The sequence below is a fragment of the Gymnoscopelus microlampas genome, assembly GCF_963454915.1.
Source record: "Gymnoscopelus microlampas genome assembly, chromosome: 17".
In the NCBI taxonomy this organism is placed as follows: Eukaryota; Metazoa; Chordata; class Actinopteri; order Myctophiformes; family Myctophidae; genus Gymnoscopelus; species Gymnoscopelus microlampas.
Window position 1 is genome coordinate 8,604,386 of NC_139954.1, and position 26,394 is coordinate 8,630,779.

The 26,394-nt window shown below is 44.3% G+C and overlaps 1 protein-coding gene across 5 annotated transcripts in view; it reads left to right on the forward strand.

Moving 5' to 3' along the window:
- Positions 1 to 26,394, forward strand: part of ttn.1 (titin, tandem duplicate 1) — a 127,632-nt gene that overhangs the window by 24,142 nt on the left and 77,096 nt on the right. For all 5 annotated transcript variants that reach the window (XM_084085146.1, XM_084085147.1, XM_084085145.1 and 2 more), the window contains 42 exons: positions 6,674 to 6,949; positions 7,180 to 7,263; positions 7,506 to 7,610; positions 8,272 to 8,310; positions 8,550 to 10,661; positions 11,471 to 11,521; positions 11,724 to 12,116; positions 12,411 to 12,689; positions 13,085 to 13,494; positions 13,627 to 13,753; positions 14,029 to 14,295; positions 14,445 to 14,711; positions 14,861 to 15,124; positions 15,248 to 15,387; positions 15,499 to 15,625; positions 15,960 to 16,226; positions 16,384 to 16,650; positions 16,753 to 17,019; positions 17,164 to 17,303; positions 17,424 to 17,550; positions 17,994 to 18,136; positions 18,886 to 19,009; positions 19,139 to 19,236; positions 19,425 to 19,593; positions 19,713 to 19,810; positions 20,036 to 20,204; positions 20,402 to 20,668; positions 20,966 to 21,232; positions 21,351 to 21,629; positions 21,726 to 22,134; positions 22,290 to 22,414; positions 22,503 to 22,769; positions 23,003 to 23,272; positions 23,396 to 23,695; positions 23,838 to 24,140; positions 24,239 to 24,426; positions 24,621 to 24,735; positions 24,853 to 25,140; positions 25,332 to 25,483; positions 25,624 to 25,771; positions 25,908 to 26,085; positions 26,222 to 26,343. In XM_084085146.1, coding sequence (XP_083941272.1) covers positions 6,674 to 6,949; positions 7,180 to 7,263; positions 7,506 to 7,610; positions 8,272 to 8,310; positions 8,550 to 10,661; positions 11,471 to 11,521; positions 11,724 to 12,116; positions 12,411 to 12,689; positions 13,085 to 13,494; positions 13,627 to 13,753; positions 14,029 to 14,295; positions 14,445 to 14,711; positions 14,861 to 15,124; positions 15,248 to 15,387; positions 15,499 to 15,625; positions 15,960 to 16,226; positions 16,384 to 16,650; positions 16,753 to 17,019; positions 17,164 to 17,303; positions 17,424 to 17,550; positions 17,994 to 18,136; positions 18,886 to 19,009; positions 19,139 to 19,236; positions 19,425 to 19,593; positions 19,713 to 19,810; positions 20,036 to 20,204; positions 20,402 to 20,668; positions 20,966 to 21,232; positions 21,351 to 21,629; positions 21,726 to 22,134; positions 22,290 to 22,414; positions 22,503 to 22,769; positions 23,003 to 23,272; positions 23,396 to 23,695; positions 23,838 to 24,140; positions 24,239 to 24,426; positions 24,621 to 24,735; positions 24,853 to 25,140; positions 25,332 to 25,483; positions 25,624 to 25,771; positions 25,908 to 26,085; positions 26,222 to 26,343 — 10,488 coding nt within the window. The remainder of the gene's footprint in view (positions 1 to 6,673; positions 6,950 to 7,179; positions 7,264 to 7,505; positions 7,611 to 8,271; positions 8,311 to 8,549; positions 10,662 to 11,470; positions 11,522 to 11,723; positions 12,117 to 12,410; positions 12,690 to 13,084; positions 13,495 to 13,626; positions 13,754 to 14,028; positions 14,296 to 14,444; positions 14,712 to 14,860; positions 15,125 to 15,247; positions 15,388 to 15,498; positions 15,626 to 15,959; positions 16,227 to 16,383; positions 16,651 to 16,752; positions 17,020 to 17,163; positions 17,304 to 17,423; positions 17,551 to 17,993; positions 18,137 to 18,885; positions 19,010 to 19,138; positions 19,237 to 19,424; positions 19,594 to 19,712; positions 19,811 to 20,035; positions 20,205 to 20,401; positions 20,669 to 20,965; positions 21,233 to 21,350; positions 21,630 to 21,725; positions 22,135 to 22,289; positions 22,415 to 22,502; positions 22,770 to 23,002; positions 23,273 to 23,395; positions 23,696 to 23,837; positions 24,141 to 24,238; positions 24,427 to 24,620; positions 24,736 to 24,852; positions 25,141 to 25,331; positions 25,484 to 25,623; positions 25,772 to 25,907; positions 26,086 to 26,221; positions 26,344 to 26,394) is intronic.

Below are 26,394 nucleotides of genomic sequence, written 5' to 3' on the forward strand. Positions count from 1 at the left end.
AGCTATTCCAGCTAAAGGTACTGGAAACACAAGATCATTTTGGTTTATTTTGTGATTAATCAATCTTTGTACTCTTTTCTTTATGTTAACTGTCATTGTTCAGTGTTTTCTTCCAATATATCTTATTCTGTGTTTGATGTTATGTCATGTGTTTTGTGTATCGGGCCATAAGTAATAATTCAGATGAATTTACAGATCTCTTTCTTAGCACTCGTTAGAGTGTGATCGATTGACTTCTTAAGTATTAAATTCAATCAATGTTCTCTTAAGTTCCAACTGTTCTGGGAGAACCTGTAATACAGCCCTCCAGACCCAAGGTTATTCCACCCACAACAGAACAGATTCCAACTACAGGTATTGATACATGGCCCTTAGATTTCTCTCTGTTTTGTGCTTTCATGCGTTTACTCCATGTGATTGCATGGAGGTAAAACTATCTATTTCATATTATTTTAAGTGTCTGCTGTACGCAAACCAGAGGAACCTGTAGTTCAGCCAACTACACCCAAAGTCACCCCACCCAAGACTGAAGCTATTCCAACAAAAGGTACTGCAAAGTACTGTTGATAGTCTAACATAATATGTCAATCATATTATGTTTCTTGAAAATTATCAAATGTGTTTTGGTTGCTCTTTACATTTCTTAGATGGTAAGTTGTATATTCGTCAGAATATATTTTCTTCTTTGTGACGTGTTATGTGTGAGTAGGCTACTTCTTCAAACGTGCTTCTTCAGATGATTATCTGTGTGTGCTAAGCACTCGTTAGAGTGTGGTTTGCACATTAGGGGTTCTCTTACATAATTACCCATAAACCCAATTTATAAATATAAATCTTCTCTTAAGTTGTCCCAGAACCAAGGACACCTGCATCTGTCACTGAACCTGCAAGAAAGCCTCAGCTAGCAGCTGGTAAGCCTGAACCAGAAGAACCCAGGTATGCCCCTGAGGTGCCAAAGTATCTTCCTGAGGTAGTTAAGCCAATCCCGAGAGAACCTGTGCCAAAGCCAACTCCAGAGGTACTACCACGTGTTGCAGACTCAGCCAAGCCAATGCCAGAGAGACCGATGCATGCACAATATGCCTTAGAGGAACAAAGCTATGTTCCCCCAAAATTAGAGCCAGTTCGACAAGTACAAGAGAAGGTGACTGAAGTGGTTAGGTTGCCGGTTCCAGAAGAGCCAAAGATTCCAATAGCACCCAAGAGGGTTCCAGAAGTTCCCAGGAGGGTTCCAGAAGCTCCCAAGATCGTTCCAGAAGCACCCAAGACTATTCCAGAAGCTCCCAAGACGGCTCAAGAAGCTCCCGGGAGGGTGATTCCAGGAGCCCCCAAGAAGATTACAGAAGCACCAATGATTCCAGTAGCACCAACGGTGGTTCTAGAGGCATCCAAGAAAGTTGTAGAAGTTCCAAAGGTTCCAGAGGCAACAAAGAAACTAACAGAAGCACCACAACTATACCCAGGAGAAGTGAAGCCTGAAACACCTAAACATATCAAACCAACTCCTCAACCGCAAGGTAGATATATCTGCAAAGATGAATAAGATCAATTTGTGGTAATTGACTATCAATTACTCATCTTTGCGCATCCCATTTACTTCTTACACTTTCTTTTGAGCCTCTTGTCAGCTTTTGAAAATTCTTGAAATTCTTCTTTTGTCATGTCATGTTTGTTTACTGTTTGCCATGCTGTGTCACATACCAAAACAGTAAAAACAAGGGAGTTACCAGCGGAAACATCAGCTGTAGCTAAGCCAAAGTTGGAGGAAATTACTCCCGCCACAGGTAGGCTTAAAGTGTTTTCAAATGCAAATGCTTTCAAGCACACCTTTAAATGAAGCATCACTTTACATTACTTTTTGACTGAGTACAATTATTAACTATAGTGCCAAAGAGAGCAGAGGAAATCCTACCTACTGCTCAAGTCCAACCTCAGTCTAAAGAAACTCTACAACAGAGAGGTAGTCATTTATTGCATATATTATACACAGATATACATATTATACACATACGTTTCTAAAATGTGTCTTTTAAACTTCTGTCTTCTTGTTTTGTGTTGCTTCTTCTTTACCACTGCTTCTTGGTGCAAATCTTGAATCTTAAACATTACAACAGTTCCCATGAGGACTGATCTTAAAACTGTGATGGCAAAGGATGCTGTTCCCACTGACTACAACACAGATCAGAAGATTGAAGAGACTGAACTAGATGAGAGTGAACTAGATGAAGATGTAGAAGATCTAGTCGAACCAATAGAGAGCTTTGAAACAACAGAGGATGTTTCTTACACTGAAGAAGTTTCACCTCTTACTCCAGCAACCAAGAAAGATGTTGCTGCTCTATCCAAAAAAGATACTACATCTCCACCCAAAGAGGCTCTTCTAAAAACATCTGAATCACCAAAGTTGAAGAGTAAATTTACTAGAATTCTTAAAGAGAAGGAGCCGGAACCAGAGGTCATCAAGTTGAAGAAGGTTCCAACCAAGCCCAAAGAACCAGAGAAAGAAGTCATCACTCACAAAACAGAGGTAAAGAGACATCAAGACGTTGAGCTGACCGTCCATGGACTTCATGGTAGAGAAGATCGGGAGATAACAACACTTGGGAGAACAGAAAGAGTCTTCACTGCAGATGAAGAGGCAATTCAACTGGGATACTTTGAGCAAGCTGAAAGGCTTGAAGTTATGCAACAAGAAGAGAAAGTGGGCTGGACGGAAACCCCCAAAGCACATAAAACTGAAGAACCAGAGGAGCCAAGTTTGGCTATGAAGAAGGTCACTAAATTACCAAGGGAAGATCAGGACCAAGAGTCAGTTAAGCTGAAACCATTTAAAAGAACATCAAAGCCAGAAGAAGAAGAAACACAAATGATCAAGCTAAAGAAGGTGCCCACCAAACCCAAGGGACCAGAGAAAGACATGAGAACTGAAAAAGCTGAAATCACAAGGCCTGATTCTGAAATGACACTTCATGAACTTCATGAAAGAGGCGGCCGTGAAGTCATAAAACAGGGGAGAACTGATAGAGTCTTCACCCCACAGGAAGAAGCAGTTAAATCGGACTATTCAGAGGAACCTGCTGAGAGAGAAGATGAAGACGAAAAGACAAGATGGACAAGAACCCCCAAAGCACCAAAACAAGAAGAACCAGAGCCTGATTTCACTAAATCTAAAATTAAGAAATTGCCAAAGGGAGAAGAGGAGCAAGAAAAGGTCCAGCTAAAACCATTACAGAAACCTGCCAGGTCAAAGGAGGCAGAGCCTCAACAACCTGAGGAGGAAACAAAGGCAAAAAGAGATACTGCACAAATGCCTTTCAAAAGAGCTGACATCCCAGAGAGAGATCTACCTACTGTTGCTGTACGTCAACCAAAGGATGAACCCACACTTCCTGCCAAGACTCCTGACACAGTGCCTGACGTTAAAGAGCAAGAGTTCAAACCAAAGAAGGTAGTAGACAAAGCTCCGAAAGATGAATTACCAGCAGATGCTGAGAAGCTGCGTGAAAAAGCTAAAGTCACTCCTCCACTAGAACAAGGTCAACTCAAGTCAGCCATTAAGAAATTGCCAAAGGGAGAGGAGGAGCAAGAAAAGGTCCAGCTAAAACCATTTCAGAAGCCTGCCAGATCAAAGGAGGAAGAGCCTGTACAACCTGAGGAGGAAACAGACACAAAACGAGATACTGCACAAACACCTTTCAAAAGAGGTGACATGCCAGAGAGAGATCTACCTACTGCTGCTGTACGTCAACCAAAGGATGAACCCTCACTTGCTCCTAAGATTCCTGACACAGTTCCTGATGTTAAAGAGACCGAAATCAAACCAAAGAAGGTAGTACAAAAAACTACAGATGCGGATAAGCTACATGACAAAGCTAAAGTGATTCCTCCACTGGATAAAGAAAAGGAACAAGGTCAACTCAAGTCAGCCATTAAGAAATTGCCAAAGGGAGACGAGGAGCAAGAAAAGGTCCAGCTAAAACCATTTCAGAAGCCTGCCAGATCAAAGGAGGCAGAGCCTCCACAACCTGAGGAGGAAACGGACACAAAACGAGATACTGCACGAACACCTTTCAAAAGAGGTGACATCCCAGAGAGAGATCTACCTACTGCTGCTATACGTCAACCAAATGATGAACCCACACTTCCTGCTAAGACTCCTGACACAGTTATTGATGTTAAAGAGCAAGAGATCAAACCAAAGAAGGTAGTTGACAAAGCTTCTAAAGATAAAAAACCTATAGATGCTCATAAGCTGCGTGACGAGGAACAAGGTCAACTCAAGTCAGCAATTAAGAAATTGCCAAAGGGAGAAGAGGAGCAAGAAAAGGTCGAGCTAAAACCATTTCAGAAGCCTGCCAGATCAAAGGTGGCAGAGCCTCCACAACCTGAGGAGGAAACAGATGCAAAGCGAGACACTGGACGGACACCTTTCAAAAGAGGTGACATCCCAGAGAGAGATCTACCTACTGCTGCTGTAAGTCAACCAAAGGATGAACCCACACTTCCTGCTAAGACTCTTGACACAGTTCCTGGTGTTAGAGAGCAAGAGATCAAACCAAAGAGGGTAGTAGAGAAAGCTCCAAAAGATGAAAAACGGCCAGATGCTGATAAGCTAAATGACAAAGCTAAAGTCACTCCTCCACTAGATAAAGAAAAGGAACAAGTTCAACAGAAGTCGGTGATTAAGAAATTGCCAAAGGGAGAAGACGAGCAAGAAAAGATCCAACTAAAACCATTTCAGAAACCTGCCAGAACAAAGGTGGCAGAACCTCCACAACCTGAGGAGGAAACATATGCAAAGCGAGATACAGCACAAACACCTTTCAAAATAGGTGACACCCCACAGAGAGATCTACCTACTACTGCTGCTGCAGGACAACCAAATGATGAACCCACAGTTGCTCCTAAGATTCCTGACACAGTTCCTGGTGTTAAAGAGCAAGAGATCAAACCAAAGAAGCTAGTAGATAAAACTCAAAAAGATGAAAAACCTACAGATGCTGATAAGCTGCGTGCCAAAGCTAAAGTCGCTCCTCCACCAGATAAAGAAAAGGAAACAGTTCAACTCAAGCCATTCACCAAGGCTCCTAAAGCTGAAGTAAAAACTCCCGAGGAGAAAGCAGCTAGCCCAACTTCACAAGATGGCACTCCTAAAGAGCCAAAGGAACAGCAGCTTAGAAGAGGGGAGCGGACTCCCAAGAGAGAGCTTGAAAAACCTAAAGAGAAAGACGAGGAGCACACAGCAGAGAAGAAGACCACTCCAGTCAGGAGAGATGTTTCTCCACCTGCCAAAGTTCTTGTTCCTTCTGAAGAATTTTCTTCTGAAGACGTTGATGAAACTCCACCGAAGAAAACCACTGCTACTGACAAAGTTCCTCCACCCAAAATAACTCCTCATAAACAAGTTGCTACATCAAAAACAAAGGACAAAATGCAGAGGGTTGAAGAGCAAATTCCTCTGAAAGGTATTCAGATTCATATGATCATCTCATGATCGACTCTTATAGTTTGAATAGAGATGTTATTGTGACATCTCGCTCTTAACAATCACCCTCGCTCTTATTCTTCACAACATCATATCATCTCTTGAATAACACGGAAGATGCAGTGGTGCATATCTTAAACTAACCTTGTCCAGTACCCTAAAATGTACCTTGTGAATTAATCAATGTCATAAATGTCTGTGTATGTAGTGTCTCCTGTTCTCTGTGACCTCTTAATTAGTTGCTGTCTCTTAATATGTCTTAATGTGAATTGTGTTGTGTTGCTTTTTCAAAAGCAAAACTCAGGGTTTCCCCTGAGGGAATACCCGTCACAGTGTATGATAATATCACTCCGCAAGGTACGCATAGTACTAAGGAGGCCAACACCTACTGTTTTTTCCCCTTCTTTCCCATTCTTTTAAACATCTTAAACCATCTTCACTTCAATTCCATGGTTTAACTGTCTGTTTAATTGTTGTCTTGTTAAGTCTTATCTCATTGTGTTGTTTTCTTGCTGGTGACCATGGCATCTTGTATTCCAAAGTGTCTACACCAGAGAAGAAACCTCCACCACCAGCAATGCCTTCTCCTCCACCTCCTCCTGTGGTGGAGAAAGTCACTCCTCCTGCTGTAGAGAAAGTTACTCCTGCAGCTGTGAAGAAAGTTACTCCTCCTGTAGAGAAAGTTACTCCTGCTGTGGAGAAAATTACACCTTCTGCTGTAGAGAAAGTTCCTCCTGCTGCTGTGAAGAAAGTTACTCCTCCTGTAGAGAAAGTTACTCCTGCTGTGGAGAAAGTTACTCCTCCTGTGGAGAAAGTTACTCCTGCTACTCCTGCTGTGGAGAAAGTTACTCCTGCTGTGGGGAAAGTTACTCCTGCTGTAGAGAAAGTTACTCCTCGTGGTGTGGAGAAAGTTACTCCTCCTGCTGTAGAGAAAGTTACTCCTCCTGCAGGTAGTTTGTCTTAATTTAAATTGTTTCTTAATCATAATTGTTTGTTGGCTCATCTTCCATCTTTTATTAGTTGTCTTTTTGTATTTTTGTCTCAGTTGTCTGTCTGTTTGTTTTCTGTCTATTTCTCTTCAGTTTTGTCTGAAACCATCTTCACGTCTGTTTCATTGTTGTCTGGTCAAGTCTTATCTCAATGTGTTGTTTTCTTGCTCGCTTGACCTTGGCATCTTGTATTCTAAAGTGCCTCCACCAGAGAAGAAAGCTTCTCCACCACCATCAAAGCCTTCACCTGCTCCTGCGGTGGAGAAAGTTACTCCTTCTGCTATGGAGAAAGTTACTCCTGCTGCTGTGGAGAAAGTTCCTCCTCCTGCTGTGGAGAAAGTTACTCCTGCTGCTGTGAAGAAAGTTACTCCTGCTGCTGTGGAGAAAGTTACTCCTCCTGCTGTGGAGAAAATTACTCCTGCTGCTGTGGAGAAAGTTATTCCTCCTGCTGTGGAGAAAGTTATTCCACCTGCAGGTAGTTTGTGTTGATTTAAACCATGTCCGTTATTCATACTTGTTTGTCGGCTCATCTTCCATCCTTTTTTATTTTTGTCTCAGTTGTCCGTCTCATGTTTGTTTTTGCTGTACTTGTCGTCAGTTTTGTCTCAAACCATCTTCACGTCTGTTTCATTGTTTCATTGTCCTAAAATCTTATCTGAACTTGATGATTTCTTGCTTGTGACCTTGACGTCTTGTATTCCAAAGTGCCTGGATCAGAGAAGAAACCATCTCCACCATCATCAAAGCCTTCAACTCCTACTGCTGTAGAGAAAGTTTCTCCTACTGCAGGTAGTCTTTTGTTTGTCCTCTATGTTGTTTATTCTTCTGTTTGTATACTCCTTTCAATTAATATGTTTAATTCACTGAAATGTATGTGTAGTGTCTCAGAAGGTCTAATGTGTTAATTGACATGTCTGTTCACTCGTACATTTTGTCTGTTATGTTCATCTAACTATACGTCCACTCTCAGAGTGTGTTTGCTTGTTGAATGTATCTGGGCCAAAACTTTAATCAAGTTGGCGTTCTTGTAGCGAAAACTCCCTCTGTGGCGGCTCCATCAATGCAAGAGAAAATGTCTCCTCCAGCCACCGTGGCTGCATCTTCTCCTGTAACAGAGACGGTGTCTCCACCTGAAGGTAAAGTCTCTTCTGTTGTCTTGTCATTCATGTCTTGTTGCTCTCGTCCAATGTCTGTCGCTCGCTTTGAGCATTTCTTACGTTGCCTAAACCTTCAGCCTTTGAGCTGGAAAAATGCTCTTATATCTGTTTGTCTAATTCTGTGTATAGATTCCAAGTAGATGCTATGTGGACATTTCCACTTCTGCCTTGAAGTCTTTAACATCCACACATATTTTCCTAACAGTGTTTGTTCTATCTTAGAAGCCAAATAACCTCACGGCTGATGTTCATAATACATCTCTCTTAAATGTATTTTGCTGTTGCCCAAATGCAATGTCAAAACACAGTGTTTGACATCTTGTGCTTGATTAGGACAGATATGTGTGAGTGTGTGTGGGAGGAGGGAGGGGGGGGGGGGGCTGGTAAGTATTAAATGACTGACATCAGGTTCAACAGTCATTGCATTGACTATTGGAAAATAGTCAATGGACTTTATGGAAAAATATTCTTTTTGTGTGAAAAATAAATGTGCACTACACACTTCTTAAATAATCCAAGTACCTGCTTGTTTTAAGTAACTAATAACTTGCTGTGTTTATGTAATGGGTTTATTCCCATTTCCTTAACAGAGTTTGTATTGTTGTCTATACTAATACTGATTTCATTCAAATTCTTGCAGACAAGGGAGCTGTTACAGCACCGGATGGGACACCAAAAGGTATACCCAATTACTGGTTCTTTATCAACTTTACAACTTTTAATATCAGTTGCAACTACTTAATGTATCTTTTGTTTTGTGCAGTGTGTCACTTTTAAATGTTTTATGGACGTTTTATGTGAAGTTGTATGTCAATTGTTACCAGTTGTTTATAAGTAATGCGTTATGTTATAATGTTCAAATGAAGTCTTTATGTTTGTGTCTGTTAAATAAAAACATCTTGACTACCTCAACCACAGCACCACCTGCTAAACAGAAGGGTAAGATTCCTGGTCAGGAGGCAAAACCATCTGAATCGCCAAAAGTGAAGGGTAAATTTACTAGAACACCTAAAGAGAAGGAGCCGGAACCAGAGGTCATCAAACTGAAGAAGGTTCCAACCAAGCCCAAAGAACCAGAGAAAGAAGTCATAACTCAAAAAGCAGAGGTAACAAGTCATCAAGACATAGAGCTGAGTGCCCATGGACTTCATTATAGAGAAGATCGGGAGATAACAACACTTGGAAGAACAGAAAGAGTGTTCGCTGCAGATGAAGAGGCAATTCAACTGGGATACTTTGAAGAAGCTGAGAGGGTCGAAGTTATGCAAGTAGAGAAAGTGAGCTGGACGGGAACACCTAAAGCACAGAAAACTGAAGAACCAGAGGAGCCAAGTTTGGCTATGAAGAAGGTCACTAAATTGCCAAAGGAAGATCAGGACCAAGAGTCGGTTAAGCTGAAACCATTTAAAAAAACATCAAAGCCAGAAGAAGAACCACAAATGATCAAGCTAAAGAAGGTGCCCACAACGCCCAAAGAAGCAGAGAAAGAAGTCAGAACATATGAAACTGAAATGACGAGGCATGTCACTGAAATGATGGTCCATGAGCGCTATGACAGAGACGACCATGAGGTCATACCACTGGGGAGAACTGATAGAGTCTTCACTCCACAGGAAGAAGCAGCTGAATTGGGCCATTCAGAGGAACCTGAACAGTTTGATGAAGATGAGAAGACAAGATGGACAAGGTCTCCCAAAGCAACGAAACAAGAAGAAGAGCCTGATCACACAAAATCAAAAATTAAGAAATTGCCAAAGGGAGAGGAGGAGCCAGAAAAGGTCCAGCTAAAACCATTTCAGAAACCTTCCAGATCAGAGGAGGCAGAGCCTCCACAACCTGAGAAGGAAACGGAGGCAAAGAGAGATACTGCACGGACACCTTTTGAAAGAGGCGACACCCCACAGAGAGATCAACCTACTGCTGCTGTGCGTCAACCAAAGGATGAACCCACACCTGCCGCTAAGATCCCTGACAGGGTTCCTGATATTAAAGAGCAGGAGATCAAACCAAAGAAGGTAGTAGACAAAGCTCCAAAAGATGAAATACCTACAGATGCTGATAAGCTGCGTGCCAAAGCTAAAGTCACCCCATCACCAGATAAAGAAAAGGATCAAGTTCAACTCAAGCCATTCACCAAGGCTCCTAAGGCTGAAGCAAAAACACCTGAGAAAGTAGCTAGCCCAATTTTAAAAGATGATAGTTCTAAAGAACCAAAGGAACCGCAGCGAGTGGAACGGACTCCAGAGAGAGAGACTGAAAAACCTAAAGAGAAAGACAAGGAGCCATCTGTTGCTGCCAGAAAGCCCAGTCCTCCGGGAAAACCCAGTCCTCCAGGAGAGCCTAGTCCGCCACGAAAGCCCAGTCCTACAAGAAAACCCAGTCCTCCAGGAGAGCCTAGTCCTCCACGAAAGCCCAGTCCTCCAGGAGAAACCAGTCCTCCACAGAAGCCTACTCCTCCAGGGAAGCCCAGCCCTCCAGGAGAGCTTAAAGACAAAGATAAAGGGAAAGAAGCACCTCAGGTAGAGAGCATAAAGAAAGGCATAGAACTAAAAAAGACTCCATCACCTAAAGTGGGTAAAGAAAAGGAAAAAGTGCTACCTGTTGAACAGGTCAAAAAGGTGGAGCTGAAAAAGACTCCATCACCCAAGACCGAGAAGCCTAAACCTAAAGAACTGGAGACTGTTCCAATGGAGAGGAAGCTAACTCCTAAAGGAGTTTCTCCTAAAGATTCCATTAAATCAGTTTCTCCTAAAGATTCCATTGAAGCAGTGACTCTGAAAAAGACCCCTAGGAAAGTGTCTCCAGAGGAGGAGAAGGCTGCAGAACCACAGAAGAAGCCCATCGTGAAGGAGGTGTCCCCTGGAGCTGTGCAAATGCAGAAAGTACCCACCCAGCAGGAGGAGGAGGTGGAAGAGGAGGAGCTTGAGGTAGAGCAGGAAGAGGAAGAGGCTTGGGGATGGGAGCTGGAGTGGGAAGGTGAAGCAGAGGACGGGATGATGGAGACCCCGGGCATGCCAGGCTGGAAACGAGGTGAGATGAAAGCTGATCCATCACCGACTGACGACCCAGATCCCTACCATCCCACCTCAGATGAATCATCTAATCCCCATCTACTGATCCATCAACATCTGTCCTACAACCCATCTTATCAGGCCATCCATCATTCTTATTCATCCAACCATCTTACTTATCTGTCATTCATCCATCCATCCAATCAACCAACTATCCATCCATCTACCATCTATCCGTCTGTCAATCCGTCTGTCTGTCCATCCATCCATGCATTCGTTGTCATGTTCCCATTGTCCACTTGTCATTATCCATCTTACCATCTGCCTGTCCTTCCATTGTCATGTTCTCATAGTCCACCTGTCATTATCCATCTTTTCATCTTTCTGTCCTTCCATTGTCATGTTCTCATTGTCCACCTGTCATTATTCATCGTACCATCTTTCTGTCCTTCCATTGTCATGTTCTCATTGTCCATCTGTCATTATCCATCTTACCATCATTCTGTCCTTCCATTGTCATATTGTCATTGTTTCCATCATCTTAAAATGTGTCTTCATTTTGTATTGAATGTCAACATCAACATCTGTATGTTTGTCAGTACTAAAGTGAATTTTGTTCATTTAGTCTGACCACTGTAACTCCTCGCTTTGCTTATTATTATTACTATGGTGCTCATCATCTTCACTCATTACTTGACTTATCTGACATTTCTAGTCAATATGTCTGTACGTCTGTCCGTCTGTCAGTTTAGCTTACAGTTCATCTTCTCTTGGTATCTCTGGTGTTGTTACATTAGACATCAAACTCATCATGTTGTTTCCATCCAGATGGAAAACCATCAGAGGGTTCTCCTAAAGGCAGAGGCCGAGGACTTGGGGGTGAGAAAGTAGCTCTTTATGTTCTTCATGTTAACTTTGTCATGTCTGTCAGCTTGACACAACTTCCAAGTTGTTGAATCTTCTTTCTTGCTCCTTGTTTTAACAGCGCACATATCTTATGCCGTATGTTGTATGTTATCCAGTCTCATCGTCATAATTGTACTGTAAATCTAACTGTGATATATTATGTTTGGTGTTGCAGCAAGACAAACACCGTCTCCTGGTGATGCAGGCAAAGGGTTGAAGCCTGGTGGAAAAGGCCCAACACCACCAGAGGATCCTTTCGGAGGATTCAAACTCAAGGCCGTTCCTCTGAAGTTCATCAAGAAGATCGAAGACGTTGTGTTGAAAGAGTCTGAGTCTATTGGCGGTGCCGCTGTGTTTGAGTGTGAGGTTTCTCCATCCACGGCCATAACTTCATGGCAGAAGGATGGTACCAACCTCCGTGAAGACCCCAAGCACAAATTAACCTCAGATGGTAAAGACCGCAAGCTGGTCGTCGTTGACGTCCAGCTGGCTGATCAAGGGGAATACACATGTATCGCCAAGAATGCCGGAAAGGAAATTCAATGTGTGGCCAAACTGATTGTTGAGGGTAAGGAAACTGTTGTTTTGCACCAGGCAATTGTAGCACGATGGCAGTGTTACAGATTTAACTGTCATACATTGTTTATTGTTTATTGTTTATTGTTTATTGTTTATTCTTTATTCTTTATTCTTTATTGTTTGTTTATTGTTTGTAAAGTACATTTACTCTGCATAATGTACTTTTGCACTCTTACATTACAATTTTGAATAGAGGACGTTTACTTGTAACAGAGCATATTGCTTAAGTCAATAATTTTGAGTACTAATTCCACCACTGCATGTTTAATTTGCGTGCCTCCAGAACTCCCTCTGAAATGGGTGACTGAGCTGGATGAGGAGACGTCCTGCATGAAGGGACAGCCCGTCTACATGACTTGCGAGCTGAACAAAGAGAAAGACGTGATCTGGAAGAGGAACGGCGAAGTCCTGAAGAAGAAGGCCGGCAAGGTGGCCATCAACGTCATCGGAATGCAGCACGCCGTGACCATCCAGAACTCCTCGGAAGCAGACGCTGGGCTGGTCACATGCGAGGTGGATGGACAGGAAGACGTCAAGACCTCAACCAACGTCAAAGTGATCGGTAAGGAGTAACATCTGGTTTATAGAAACATCATATTTCTCTCAAGTATAGGTTTATTATTTGACCTATGTACTGCTAGAGCAATGATTATCAACCTTTTGAATTTCAAAGACCCCCAGGTTGATATACATTAGGCTACGGACCCCCACTTGATACTACTTTTTCAAATGTCTAGGACCCCAATCTACACTGTAAGGTCCTCAGTGCTTATTTAACTCGGACCCAAAAAATGCTAGTTATTATTTTGTGCAACATTAAAATGTTGTACTACCGCCATACAGACAAGGCCTCATGCCCCCCCCCCTGTGGTCTTTGGCGCATCCCCATCAAGGGAGGCCCGGACCCCAGCTTGAGAGACACTGACCTAAATGTCGTTTCATTTTTCTACACAACAGAAATCGTCAAAGACTGGCTTGTGAAGCCACTGAGAGACCAGCACGTGAAACCAAAGAGCAAGGCCACGTTCAAGGCGGAGCTGTACAAGGACACTCCCAACTATAAGTGGTACAAGAACGACGACGAGCTCGTTCCCTCTGATAAGGTGGAGATGAAGAAGGACGGAAAGAACATGAGTCTGACCATCAACAACTGCCAGCCCGACGACGTGGCAGAATACACCATCGCAGTGGAAGACTGCAGATACGCCGCCAAACTCACGCTGGGAGAGCGCGAGGCAGAGGTCCTGAAGCCCCTCAAGAGTTTGGAGGTGGTTGAGAAGGAGGAGGCCACCTTTGACACAGAGATCTCTGAGGCTGATGTGGCTGGAGAGTGGAAGCTCAGGGGCCAGGTCCTCACCAGAACACCTGTAAGACTTTATGCACACAAATGCTGTCTTTGTTTTTATTTAGACGTACAGTATTTATCTGTTCTTATAAGCTTTGACATAATCAACAATGTTTTGAGATTTATCATTTAACCTCCATGGTTTCTTTTTCAGACATGTGACATCAAGGCTGAGGGCAAGAAACGTTTCCTGACCCTGAAGAACGTGCAGGTGGACCAGGCTGGAGAAGTGTCCTATCAGGCTCTGAATGCTGTCACCAGCGCCATGCTCAACGTCAAAGGTAAACACACCTGTCCACCGCACACCTTACAGCATGGTCATAGTCAGTGGTGGAAAGTACATTTACTCAAGTACTGCACTTAAGTACAAGTTGAGGTGCTTTTTTATTGTGCTTTTTACTCCACTACAATTCATAAAACAACTTAAGTAACTGGTTACTTCTGGACAAATGTGAGTACTTCTTCCACCACTGATAATAGCAAGGTGAGACCGCTGTGAGCGTGGCTTTGTCTTTGTGAATAACTGTGACACTGTGACACTGTTCACACCTCCCAGAAATCGAAATGGCCTTCACAGAGCCTCTGAAGGAAGTGTCTGTGCCTGAAAAGAAACAGGCTAAATTTGAATGCACCATCACTAAGGATGTTTCAAAAGTGATGTGGTGGAGGGGGTCTGAAGTGATCACCCCAGGCCCTAAATATGATATAATCGATGATGGAAAGAAACACATGCTGGTTATAAATACCTGTGAGTTTGACGATGAGGCACAGTACACTGTCGAAGTGTTGGGACACACATCCGCTGCTCAGCTGACGGTTGAGGGTAAGTATTGGACTTCCACATCTTCATATCCTGGAGGTTCCCGATGTCTTAATAGCTTTTGTCACTGTTTCCTGCTGGATGTGCAGGCACGTAAAGAGAGCAGCCAATAGCAAAAAACCTTGTTGTCCGTTTTAATTGATGTATTGCAGGTATGAGGCTCAAATATGTCCAGTCGATTCAGGACCAAACCGTAAAAGAGCGTAACACGGCCCGATTTGAGCTGGAGCTCAGTCATGAGAACATACCAGTGGTTTGGTATCGTAATGAAGTCAAGCTCCATGTGAGCAGAACGCTGATCACACATGTGGAAGGAAAGAAACACTCATTAGAAATGAGGGAGTTGACTCTAGATGATACCTGCCAAATCAAGGCAGAGGCCAAAGGAATTTACTCCATGGCAAGACTGACGGTCCTAGGTAACATGATTTACTCTACTGTCATCTTGTGTCTTCTCCTCTCCATCTCTTGTCTTCCCCATCCATCCATCCTTCCATCCTTCCTTCCTTCCTTCCTTCCTTCCTTCCTTTCATTCTTTAACTGTGTGATTTCCATTCTTTGTTTTCAGAGGGAGATGCAGTGTTTGTGGTGAAGTTGACAGACTTCACAGCCACAGAGAAAGACGAGGTGACTCTGGAGTGCGAGCTCAGTAAGGACGTGCCCGTCGTGTGGTACTTCGGCGATAAGGAGATCACCGCCTCCAAGATGGTGGTCATGAAGTCCGAGGGCACGCGCCGAACTCTGGTCCTGAAGAAAGTGGAGGAGAAGGACAAAGGAAAATACGTATGTGACTGCGGAACGGACAAGACCACGGCGAGCATCAGCATTGAAGGTAAAAGTCCGGTCTGAGACGGCCTTGAAGTTGGCAAACCTTTTTCCGGAGTATCAAACCATGAAATGGTTTGAAATGCTTTTATATGTTATTTACTTTTATGTTTCCATTTGTCAACGTCAGCTCGTGACATCAAGGTGGTTCGTCCCATGTACGGTGTTGAGGTGTTTGACGGCGAGACCGCTCGCTTCACGGTGGAGATCTCTGAGGGCGATATCCATGGACAGTGGAAACTGAATGGAGAAGTCCTGAATGCCTCTTCTGTGAGCACAAGCACTAACAATTTGACTAAATAACTTTGTAATAACTAAAAAGAAGTACAGCTTTAACCATAATAACCCTGCTCATCACTGGTGTTTGTGTGCTGTTGACAGGAGGTTGATATAATTGAGGAGGGAGGCAAACACAGTCTGATCCTGTACAACTGCAAGGTGGCCCAGACAGGCGAGGTGTCCTACAGCGCTGCCAACGCCAAGTGTGCTGCTAACCTGAAAGTGAAAGGTAAGGAGCCCTATTAAAATAGCCTTGTGAGCTTGTAGATAGGCTATTTTCAAAAGTTTAAAGTTTTTTGAAGAATTTTAGTACTATTACTTTGGTACTGTATATTTTGATGCCAAACCTTTTTACTCAAGTCCAGTTTTGAATACAGGCCTTTTACTTATCATAGAGTATTTTTATATTGTGGAATTGCTACTTTTACTTCATAAAAAAATCGGAGTGCTTCTTCCACCACTGGTTTTAATGAATCTACACCTGAACAACCTATTACAATTCACTGCTCAACACAATTGAGTCAAATTAAAAAAAATGCTATCCTTCTTCAACACGACAATAGATGTTCCACTCAATTTCCTCACACCACTGAGTGACGTGCAAGTGTACGAGAAGGACGAGGCCAGGTTTGAGGTGGAGGTGTCCAGAAATCTGAAGAGCTTCCGTTGGCTCAAAGGATCTCAGGATCTGGAGAGCGACGATAAGTATGAGCTGCTGCATGAGGGACTGATCCACACCCTGGTCATCAAAGCGGCCGCTTTTGAAGATGAAGGCAAATACTCGTTTGAGGCAGAGGACAAGAGGACGTCTGGCAAGCTCGTCATTCAAGGTAACACTGACGTTTCAAATGAGTTGATGTCCGCTTTCCATTATTTGTATGCTGAGATCTTTTCACATGCAGCTACTTTTCTCTCTTATTTTTTGGGAACCAACCACCGATCTAGAGTAATTTACACTCCAATGTTGTAAATATTTTCCCATGACAGGTATCCGTTTGGAGTTTGTCAGGCCAATTAAAGACGTCACAGTTAAGGAGCGCGAGACGGCGGAGTTCAGCGTCGAACTGTCACACGACAAGATCCCAGTAGTCTGGTACAAAAACGACGTACGCTTGCATCCCAGCAAGGTTGTCCACATGGCAGATGTAGAAAAGGTCCACACTCTGGCCTTCAAGGAGGTGACCATAGATGACACCTCCTTGATCAAAGTGGAAGCCATGGGGAAGGCTGTAACAGCCATGCTCAATGTTGTCGGTGAGTAAACCACATTTTTATTTTCCAGAGAAACATTATACATCATCATCTAAAATGTCATGATCGTGACAACCTTGTTAATGACTTGATTGTTCCTTGCAGAGGGAGATCTGTACTTCACTTCCAAGCTGCAGAACTACACAGCAGTGGAGAAGGATGAGATCCCTATGGTGTGCGAGCTGAGCAAGTCCTCCGGAGACGTGAAATGGTATAAAGACGGAAAGGAACTCACTCCCTCCAAGAACATTACCATCAAAACCGATGGCAAAAAGCGCATCCTGACCATCAAGACGGCAGACAAGTCCAACATCGGAACTTACACCTGTGACTGTGGTTCAGACAAAACCACAGCCGACCTGAGCATTGAAGGTAAACCTTTAGGCCGTGGGCAAGGTGCCTAAATAAAAAAGCCAGATGTGAGCGTGCAGCGCAAAATAGACGTTGTACATTGTAATCTTTACCTCATTACCCCTCTAATGACCAAACTTGTTGTATTTTGTTTTGTGTCTGCAGAACGTGACATTAAGATTGTGCGTCCGCTGTATAGCGTGGAAGTGACAGAGACAGAGACAGCTAAGTTTGAGACCGAGATCTCTGAGACAGACGTGCATGGCCACTGGGAGCTGAAGGGAGAAGCTATCCACAACTCTAATGTGAGTTGAACCACTTAAATTGGGTTAACATTTTTAAACTGAGAACCACTGCATTATCCTTAAACTGAAGGCTTTTAGAAAATAACTGAACTGATTTATTGCTGTGTCTCTTCTTTCCAGGATGTGGAGATCAAAGAAGAAGGAAAGAAACACATGTTGATTCTGTATAACTGTACTAAGGAAATGGCAGGACCCGTTGACTTCCGGGCAGCTAACGCCAAATCTAACGCCCAGCTCAGAGTGAAAGGTCAGTCATTTCTCTATTTACTAGATATTTTTTTAATATATTTTATTTTAGAATTTTCCTTTTTGCTAAGTAGAAACCTAGATATGCTTTGACTACTTACAGTATTGGTTGATTTACAAAGTTTGATTTACAAAAAGCGCTTCTGTTGTACAGACTGTAAGAGAAAATTGTCTGGCAAACACTGTCTCCAGAAACAGAGATATAACATGGGACTCACTGTTGTGCAACTAGAACAGCAGTGTGTCTCTACGAAGCTGTTGAGCCAATCAGCTTGTGGGGTTATTTTAGAAGGCGCAGGCCTTATCTAGAGTGGCTGAAGAGTCCCATGTCTCTCCTCTGTGAGGCAGCTTTCCTCAGCATATGAATGTTAACAACATAGAAGAACCAACAGGCGGGATGTTTTAATGAGAGCTTACTGAACAAACTGACCATGTCCTCTGCAGCGCGCTCCATCACGTTGATGCGACCTCTGAAGGACGTGACGGTGACGGCCGGAGAAACGGCCACCTTCGAGTGTGAGCTGTCTTATGACGGCATAGAGGTGGAGTGGTTCCTGGGAGGTCAGAAGATGACGGAAAGTGACAGAGTGAGTAGAGCGCTACTTGACACTATACAACACCACACAATGCTGTAGGAAACTATACAACATAATGCTGTAGAACTCAATACAACACAACACTATACGTACAACACAACACAATCCAACACAGTCAGGTCATTACATTACAGTACAGTTATCCACTTTTTTCCTATTGGCCAAACAAAGGACAAAAGGAATGCTCGCACACCAACAAAATAAAGGGGATGTCCACAGAGGTTTAGCAGATGCAAAAATGGTAATCCACAGACCCATGGTATTCAGCGTACCATGGTACTAGAATTACTACAGCTGACTCACACCCAACTAATTTATATTCAACCATTTATATTATTATATGCCAAATAGGTCATTTTGGTTGTAAGGATTCTTTTTTAATTGATGATGTGTGATGAATTGGTCAGAGCAGCACATTGCACATATAAGGGTCTGGTCACAGCAGGGGTCTATCTGTCTCAGATAACAGCAGGTTATTTTTAACAGCAGTTACAACTCAACTGCTGGGTGATGAGGGCTGTTTTTGTACTCATAGCACCACCTGCTGCTGGGTGAACAAAAATAGCAAAATAATCAGTTTTATCGATTCAGCGCCAGGTGGTAAATGATCGGGTTGTCAGACACAGCCAGGAGAACCAAACGTGACATTGATGAGTGTAAAGTCTCTGTGGACACAGCCCCTAAATGTGTATGATATTGGCCCAGAGGTATCAGACCAGTGATGGAGTGTTTTCCTGCAGGTGGTGACCAGGGCTGATGGCAGAATGCACTCTCTGACGGTCAGAGATGTCAAGCAGTCAGAGGCTGGAGAGGTCAAACTCACAGCCAAGGACTTTGTGAGCCAGGCGGAGCTGATTGTCAGAGGTAAACACATCAAAACAAATTACAGACTGTTTAGTTTTCATACGGTCTAGGGGTGCAACAGATTAATCTATCCCTATGTTCACCATGACTGTCTGACTAATGAAGGTTTATGTGTGTGTTGCTGAACAGATCCGCCGGTGGAGTTCACCAAACCTCTGGAAGACCAGACCGTTGAAGAGGAGGCCACTGCTACTCTGGAGTGTGAAGTGTCCCGAGAGAACGCTGAGGTCAGTCCACGAATTCTGTATATCAATTATAATTGGTTCAACAATCTGCAATTGTTGAGGCAAACAGAGTCAAAGAAGAAGAAGTTTCGTACATAAGCTCATGGGAGAAGTACATTAAACATTCAGGGTAGTGGTACATTAAACATTGTAGTACATTAAATATTGATTATACCATAATTCTTGCACAGGTCACATGGCTCCAAAATGGACAGGAGATCCGCAAGACCAAGAAGTACGACCCACAGGTCAACGGCCGCAAGAGAATACTCCTCATCCACGACTGTCAGTTGGAGGATGGCAAGATGTACACCTGCGACGCCAAGGACTTCAAGACCTCCTGCTTCTTGGAAGTCACACGTGCGTTCAGTTTTATTTTATGTTAATTTTACCAGACAGCTCTAAGATTGTAATGATGTATATAATCATGTCATATCAAAATGTAACGTATAATTGTGGTGTTCTGTGCCCATCCACAGCTCCGTTTGTGGAGTTCGGTAAACCTCTCCATGATGTGGAGGTTGCAGAGAAGGAATCTGCCAGGTTTGAATGTGAAGTGTCACGTGAGACTGCTAAGGTAAGATCTGAATACACATCATGGAATAGTCCCAGCATGATCAAATATACATGGAATTATCCCAGTATATCTTATTTAAAGATTAGGGAATAACAATAATAACATTCTAACTCTACAGACTTATGTAAAAAAATAATAATATAATACATAATGATAATTCCCTTATGGGACAAGTTTGTGAAATGGTCATCACATTGTTGTTGGTTTTGTGTCATGGTGGTCCAGGTGCGTTGGTTCAGGGATGGAGCTGAGATTAGGAAGGGTAAGAAGTATGAGATCATCGCCACGGGACTCCAGAGGATTCTTATCGTCCACAAGTCAGTGTTTGACGATGAAGCCGAGTATGAATGTGATGCCAGGACCTCCAAGAGTTCTGGAATGCTCACTGTCGTTGGTAAGACTCTCTCTCTCTCACTCTCTACATGTAGGGCTGTCAGGATCATGACATTTTATTTAATTGTCATTCAAAGAAATGTTTCAGCTCTCAATTTCAAGTACAAATAAGGCAAAACCGATGAAAGACTTCTGCTGACATTGAAAGCACGTCAAACGGTTCCTACGACCCCCCTGTGTTCTCTTCCCCATGCACAGAGGAAGCTGCCAGGTTCACCAAGAACCTGTCCAATGTTGAGGGAACAGAGACAGACAGCGTGAAGATGATCTGTGAGGTGTCTAAGGAAGGAGCAGAGGTTGTCTGGTACAAAGGAGACCAGGAGCTGCCAGAGGGAGGAAGATACGAACAAATCGTGGATGGAAGGAAGAGAATCCTCATCATCCAGGACTTGAAGATGGAGGACGCTGGGGAGTACCACTGCAAACTGGGCGAAGTCAAGACATCAGCCACACTGAAACTGAACGGTAATAACATCCTAACAACAGTATTAGAATTTACAACAAACATGTATGTAGTCTAAAACAAAAATAAGTACAAGGCACTCTTTGTAAAACAAGAATGATTTTCTTTTCCCCTTTCTTTTTTTTACACAAAGTGCACCTTTTAACAACTATTGACAAGTCTTGAACGCCGTAGCCCTCCTTCTTAAAACGTATCACCACTTGGTACATGAAGATTTGTTTTATTAAATGAATGTAAACATGTAGTGCCTTCCTCCACAAACTGACCTGGGATGTGTTCTTCTCCTGTCCTGCTTGTAGAGCTTGCCGCCGAGTTCATCTCCAGGCCTCAGAGCCTGGAGGTGGTGGAGGGAGAGAAGGCCGAGTTTGTCTGCTCCGTCTCCAAAGAGACATATGAAGTCAAGTGGTTTAGAGGCAAACAGGAGATTCAAGTTGGAGAAAAGTATGACATTGTCAGCGATGGGAAGAGAAGAGCTCTTATTGTGAAGACATGCGAGACTAAAGACGGGGGAGCATTCGTTGCCGTGATCGGCACAGTCAAAGCTTCAGCCGACCTGGTTGTGCTTGGTGAGTTATTCTGCTTTCTGTCGTCTCCTCCTTTCATCTGTTATGCCTTAGAGCCCCATATCCCTCCTGTTTAGTTTGTCTGATTCCTGGTCAACACGTGCCTGTTTTCTCTTCGCAGAGAAACTGAGAATCGTCACCCCCATCAGAAATACGGAGGTGAAGGAGGGAAGCGAGGTTGTGTTCAACTGTGAGGTGAACTCGGACGGAGCCAAGGCCAAGTGGCTGAAGAACGACGAGACCTTGTTTGAGAGCGGAAAGTACATCATGCTCCAGAGAGACAACGTCTTCTCGCTGAGGATCAAAGAGGCCGGGAAGGCTGATGAAGCCAACTACACCATCACCCTGACCAATCAGAGAGGAGAACAAGCCAACAGCTCTGCCACTGCTAAAGTAGCAGGTAAGTGAATTCACCTGGAAGACTTGAATCAGTGGTTCTCTTAATTTTAAGTACCTCCATTAAAACCTGCTTCCTGTGTGTCCTGTGAACTTCTAGCGGAGAAGCTGAAGTTCTTGGACCCCATCGAGGACATCGAGACCCAGGAGAAGAAGACCGTCGGCTTTGTGTGCAAGGTCAGCCGCCCGGAGGCCACCGTCAAGTGGATGAAGGCCGGAGAGGAGGTGACCCTCAGCAAGCGCGTCGTGTACAGGGTGGACGGACTCAAACACACCCTGACCATCAAGGACTGCACCATGGCCGACGAGGGAGAGTACACTGCCATGATCGGAGACGACAAGTGTTCCGCGGAGCTGATCATTAGCGAGGCTCCCACAGACTTCTCTGCGCAGCTCAAAGACCAGACCATCCTTGAGTTTGAGGACGCAGAGTTCACCTGCACGGTGTCCAAGGAGAAGGCTGCTGTTAAATGGTACAGAGAGGGACGTGAGATCAGAGAAGGTCCCAGGTAAGGAGCATAATAAATTATGATTTATTATTCAAATACATGTTCTAATTGACTAAATCGATTAATCTGGTTAAATACCTTGTTGTACAACGGTGTTGCACAAAATAGCGGAAATAGCTGATCTACAAGCTCACAATGCACCATTTCTTTTGCAGGTTCCACATGGAAAAAGAAGGTAGTACGTGCAGACTGATCATCAGGAATTGCAGACCTGATGATGAGTGTGAATATGCCTGTGGTATCGAAGACAGAAGGACCCGGGCCAGGCTCTTTGTTGAAGGCAAGTCGTTCATTTTCCTATAGCACTCATTTCTATTTAAGGTTTGTGATTTCTGTGCGAAGTCCTCATGTTCCATATTTCTTCACAGAGACCCCAGTGGAGATCGTCAGACCTCCCCAGGACGTGTTTGAGCCTCCAGGCTCGGACATTGTGTTCGAGGTGGAGCTCAACAAAGACAGAGTGGAAGTGAAGTGGATGAGAAACAATATGATTATTGTCCAGGGAGACAAATACCAGATGATAAGCGAGGGCAAAGTCCACCGTCTGCAGGTGTGTGAGATCAGGCCTCGTGACCAGGGAGAGTACAGGATTGTGGCCAAGGACAAAGACGCCAAGGCCAAGCTGGAACTGGCAGGTATGTGAAGATGCTTTTAAATAATTTGACAATTCCATGATTAGAGAATGAGCCAGTGCGATTGGTGGGTGAATGGATGAATTGAATGAACAAATGATGAAATGAGTGACTGATCCACAAAGTGATCGACAGATTGACTGAAGATCATTGATTAAACCAGCGTTTTCGAAGATCACAGTGGGTGGGTTGGGGGTGGAACCACTGGATTAAACCTATGACTGTGTGTTTAATAGCTGTTCCAAAGATCAAGACCACGGATCAGAACCTGGTGACAGATGCTGGTAAGCCCTTCCTCATGGCGGTGCCCTACGACGCCTACCCTCGCGCAGACGCCGACTGGCTCTTTGAGGGAACCAGCCTGCCGGTCCAGAACATCGATACCACCACCGACAAGACCGAGTACCGTCTGAAGAGTCCCGCCAAGGGGGACCAGGGACGATACAAGGTCGTCATCAAGAACAAACACGGACAAGGAGAGGCCATCATTAATCTGGACGTCATCGGTGAGGCTGCTTAAATGAATCACCTATTAATAATGGCTCTAATAACAAATGTTACTGGTTGTCCCATCTCCCTAGGTTGTGAGGTTGCAGAGTTTAAATTGTGTTTTTTTTGTTTGTTTTCAGATGTCCCGGGTCCTGTGAAGAACCTGCGAGTGGTGGACACGACTGACGGTGAGGTCAGCCTGGCATGGGAGGAGCCCGAGAGCGACGGAGGCAGCAAGATTGTGGCCTACATGGTCGAGAGACGCGACATCAAGCGTAAGACGTGGACGCTGGCCACAGACCGTGCCGACACTCCAGAGTACTGTGTCAGTGGCCTCAACAGAGACCACAAGTACCTCTTCAGGGTCTGTGCTCGCAACAGAGTGGGCTATGGAGCTATTGTCGCTACAGATGAAGCTGTGCAGGCCAAGAATAAGTTTGGTAAGCAGAGGAACTCAACTCATATTTACCACTGTCTACTAAATATGCATTTACTGGAACTGTGAAGTGTGACTAAGAATTCACCACACCCAAGAGTTAAACCATACTAATAAAGTAATGTAATGTGTTTCTTGTCTCCCAGACGTCCCAGACGCACCAGAGAATGTCAAGGTGAGCGTGGTGAACAGGTATGGCGCTACTCTCGTCTGGGAACCTCCCAAGTCCGATGGCGGCTCTGAGATCACAGCCTATGTCATCGAGCTCCGCGACAGGACGTCTGTGAAGTGGGAGACGGCCATGGTGTGCGGTGCCAAAGACCTGACGGCCTCCCTGAACGACGTGGTGGAGAACAAGGAGTACATCTTCAGGGTCAGAGCTGAGAACAAGGCCGGCATTGGCAGACCAAGCCTGGCCACCGACCCCGTCAAGATCATGGACCCCATCGGTGAGAAAACGCATAAAAAGACAGAAACTATATATCAATTATATTATACATGTGAATTTGCTGAAAAATAGCTAAACTAAATCTATGTTTCACTATAGATGTACCCAGCCCTCCTCAGAACCTGAACTTCAGTGATCAAACAACGCTGGCAGTGACTCTAACCTGGGAGACACCAGTCAGTAACGGAGGCAGTATGATCACTGGATACATCATTGAGAAGTGTGATGATGGTATCTACAAGTGGATTAGATGTAACCCCAGACTCTGCCAGGACCTCTCCTTTAGGGTTCGTACACACACACACACACACACACACACACACACACACACACACACACACACACACACACACACACACACACACACACACACACAATTTTCCGATATTTATTTAGATAGTAAAACATAATCTCTTTATTATTATAGTTGAAGTATGAAGTGCATTATGTAGTGATATTTATACTGTGTTGTATGTTTCAGGTGACTGGTCTGAAGGCTGGTCAGCTATACTACTACAGAGTGTGTGCTGAGAACGCTGCTGGAGTGTCACTCCCAGCGGAACAACTAGGACCCCTGACGGCTGATGATCCTCATGGTAAAATGTCTACTGATAATTTACTCGTAAAGTCGATATTGACTTTTTGGTCTATTTTTGCCCTCATTTTGTATTCCATAATCCATATTAATAAATGTCCCCCGTCTCTGTCCTCAGCTGGTCCAAGCATGGACCTAAGCGCATTCAGGAACGGCCTGGAGGTGATCGTCCCACACCCTCTGACCATCCGCGTACCCCTCACTGGATACCCCACCCCCAACGCCAAGTGGACCATCGGAGACAAGGAGCTTAGCTCTACCGATGAGCGTGTGTCCATGGTGACCAAGCCTACCTACACAGAGCTGACCATCTCTCCCAGCGTCCGACCAGACAAGGGAACGTACACCCTGACCCTGGAGAATGACGTGAACTTTGTGTCCGGAGAGATCGATGTCAATGTCATCGGTAAGGACGCCGTCTCCTATTCAATGTCTCGTCTGTCTCCTATTCAATGTCTGAGACTGAGCACTTGGATTATACAGAAATATTCATATAACATTCATATATAGTAGGTAGGTGACTATAACATGGAGGTCAAACTACATCCTCCGGTCTCTGATCAGCAACATAAACAACATTTTTGTTGATTTCCCCAGCTGCACCAAGTTCTCCCAAGGACTTCAAGATTTCAGAGGTGACCAGACATCATGTCCATCTGATGTGGGAGGCTCCAGAACATGACGGAGGAAGTCCAGTCACCCACTACCAGATAGAGAAGAGAGAAGTGTCCCGCAAGACCTGGGTCAAGGTGGGCAGCTTGTAGATCTGCTATTTTTAAAATATTTTGAATACTTTTACTACTACTTCGTAGTCAATTGTCAATTTAAGTGCATTTTGATGCTCATCAGAATGTGATGATGATGATGTAATGTTTGTGATGGGGTCCAGGTTGCCACCGGTGTTCAGGACCTGGAGTACACAGTGACAGATGTGATGGAAGGTAAAGAGTATCTGTTCAGCGTGGCTGCCTGTAACAAGTGTGGACCCGGAGAACCGGCTTATCACAACGATCCCGTCAACGTCTCCTCTCCTGCCAGTGAGTATTGATTTATTATTGATCACTGATCAGACACGCATTGGAGCATTGATGTCTATAAGAAACCACAGAGACATGCTGGGTGTCAGAACCTGACTGGTTGTTGTGTGTGTGTGTGTGTGTGTGTGTCTCCCAGCTGTTCCGGACCCACCTGAGAGCTTCAAGTGGAGAGACAAGAGTGCCCAAGGCATCTTCCTGTCCTGGGACCCTCCCAGGTACGACGGAGGGTCTCAGATCAGGGGCTACGTGGTGGAGAGGTGCCAACGTGGGACGGATAAGTGGGAGCCGTGTGGAGAGCCCATGCCTGAACTCAAGTAAGACATTACTCCAGATTGACAAAACACATTCACACTCTCAGCACCCTCACCTGGTATGGGATCTAGAGCAACCATTTCCTCAGTTGGTTGATATTAGGCACTGGTCTAACGGGTGTTGTTATTGCATTGGCAGGTTGCAGGTGACAGGACTGACCGAGGGTCAGTGGTACGCGTACCATGTGAAGGCCTACAACAGTCTGGGAACCGGCAGACCATGCAAGGCCACTGATGAGATTCAAGCTGTTGATGCTAAAGGTAAACTGGCATTTTCATCTGTCAAACATGTTTGTTTTCTTATAGTATTTA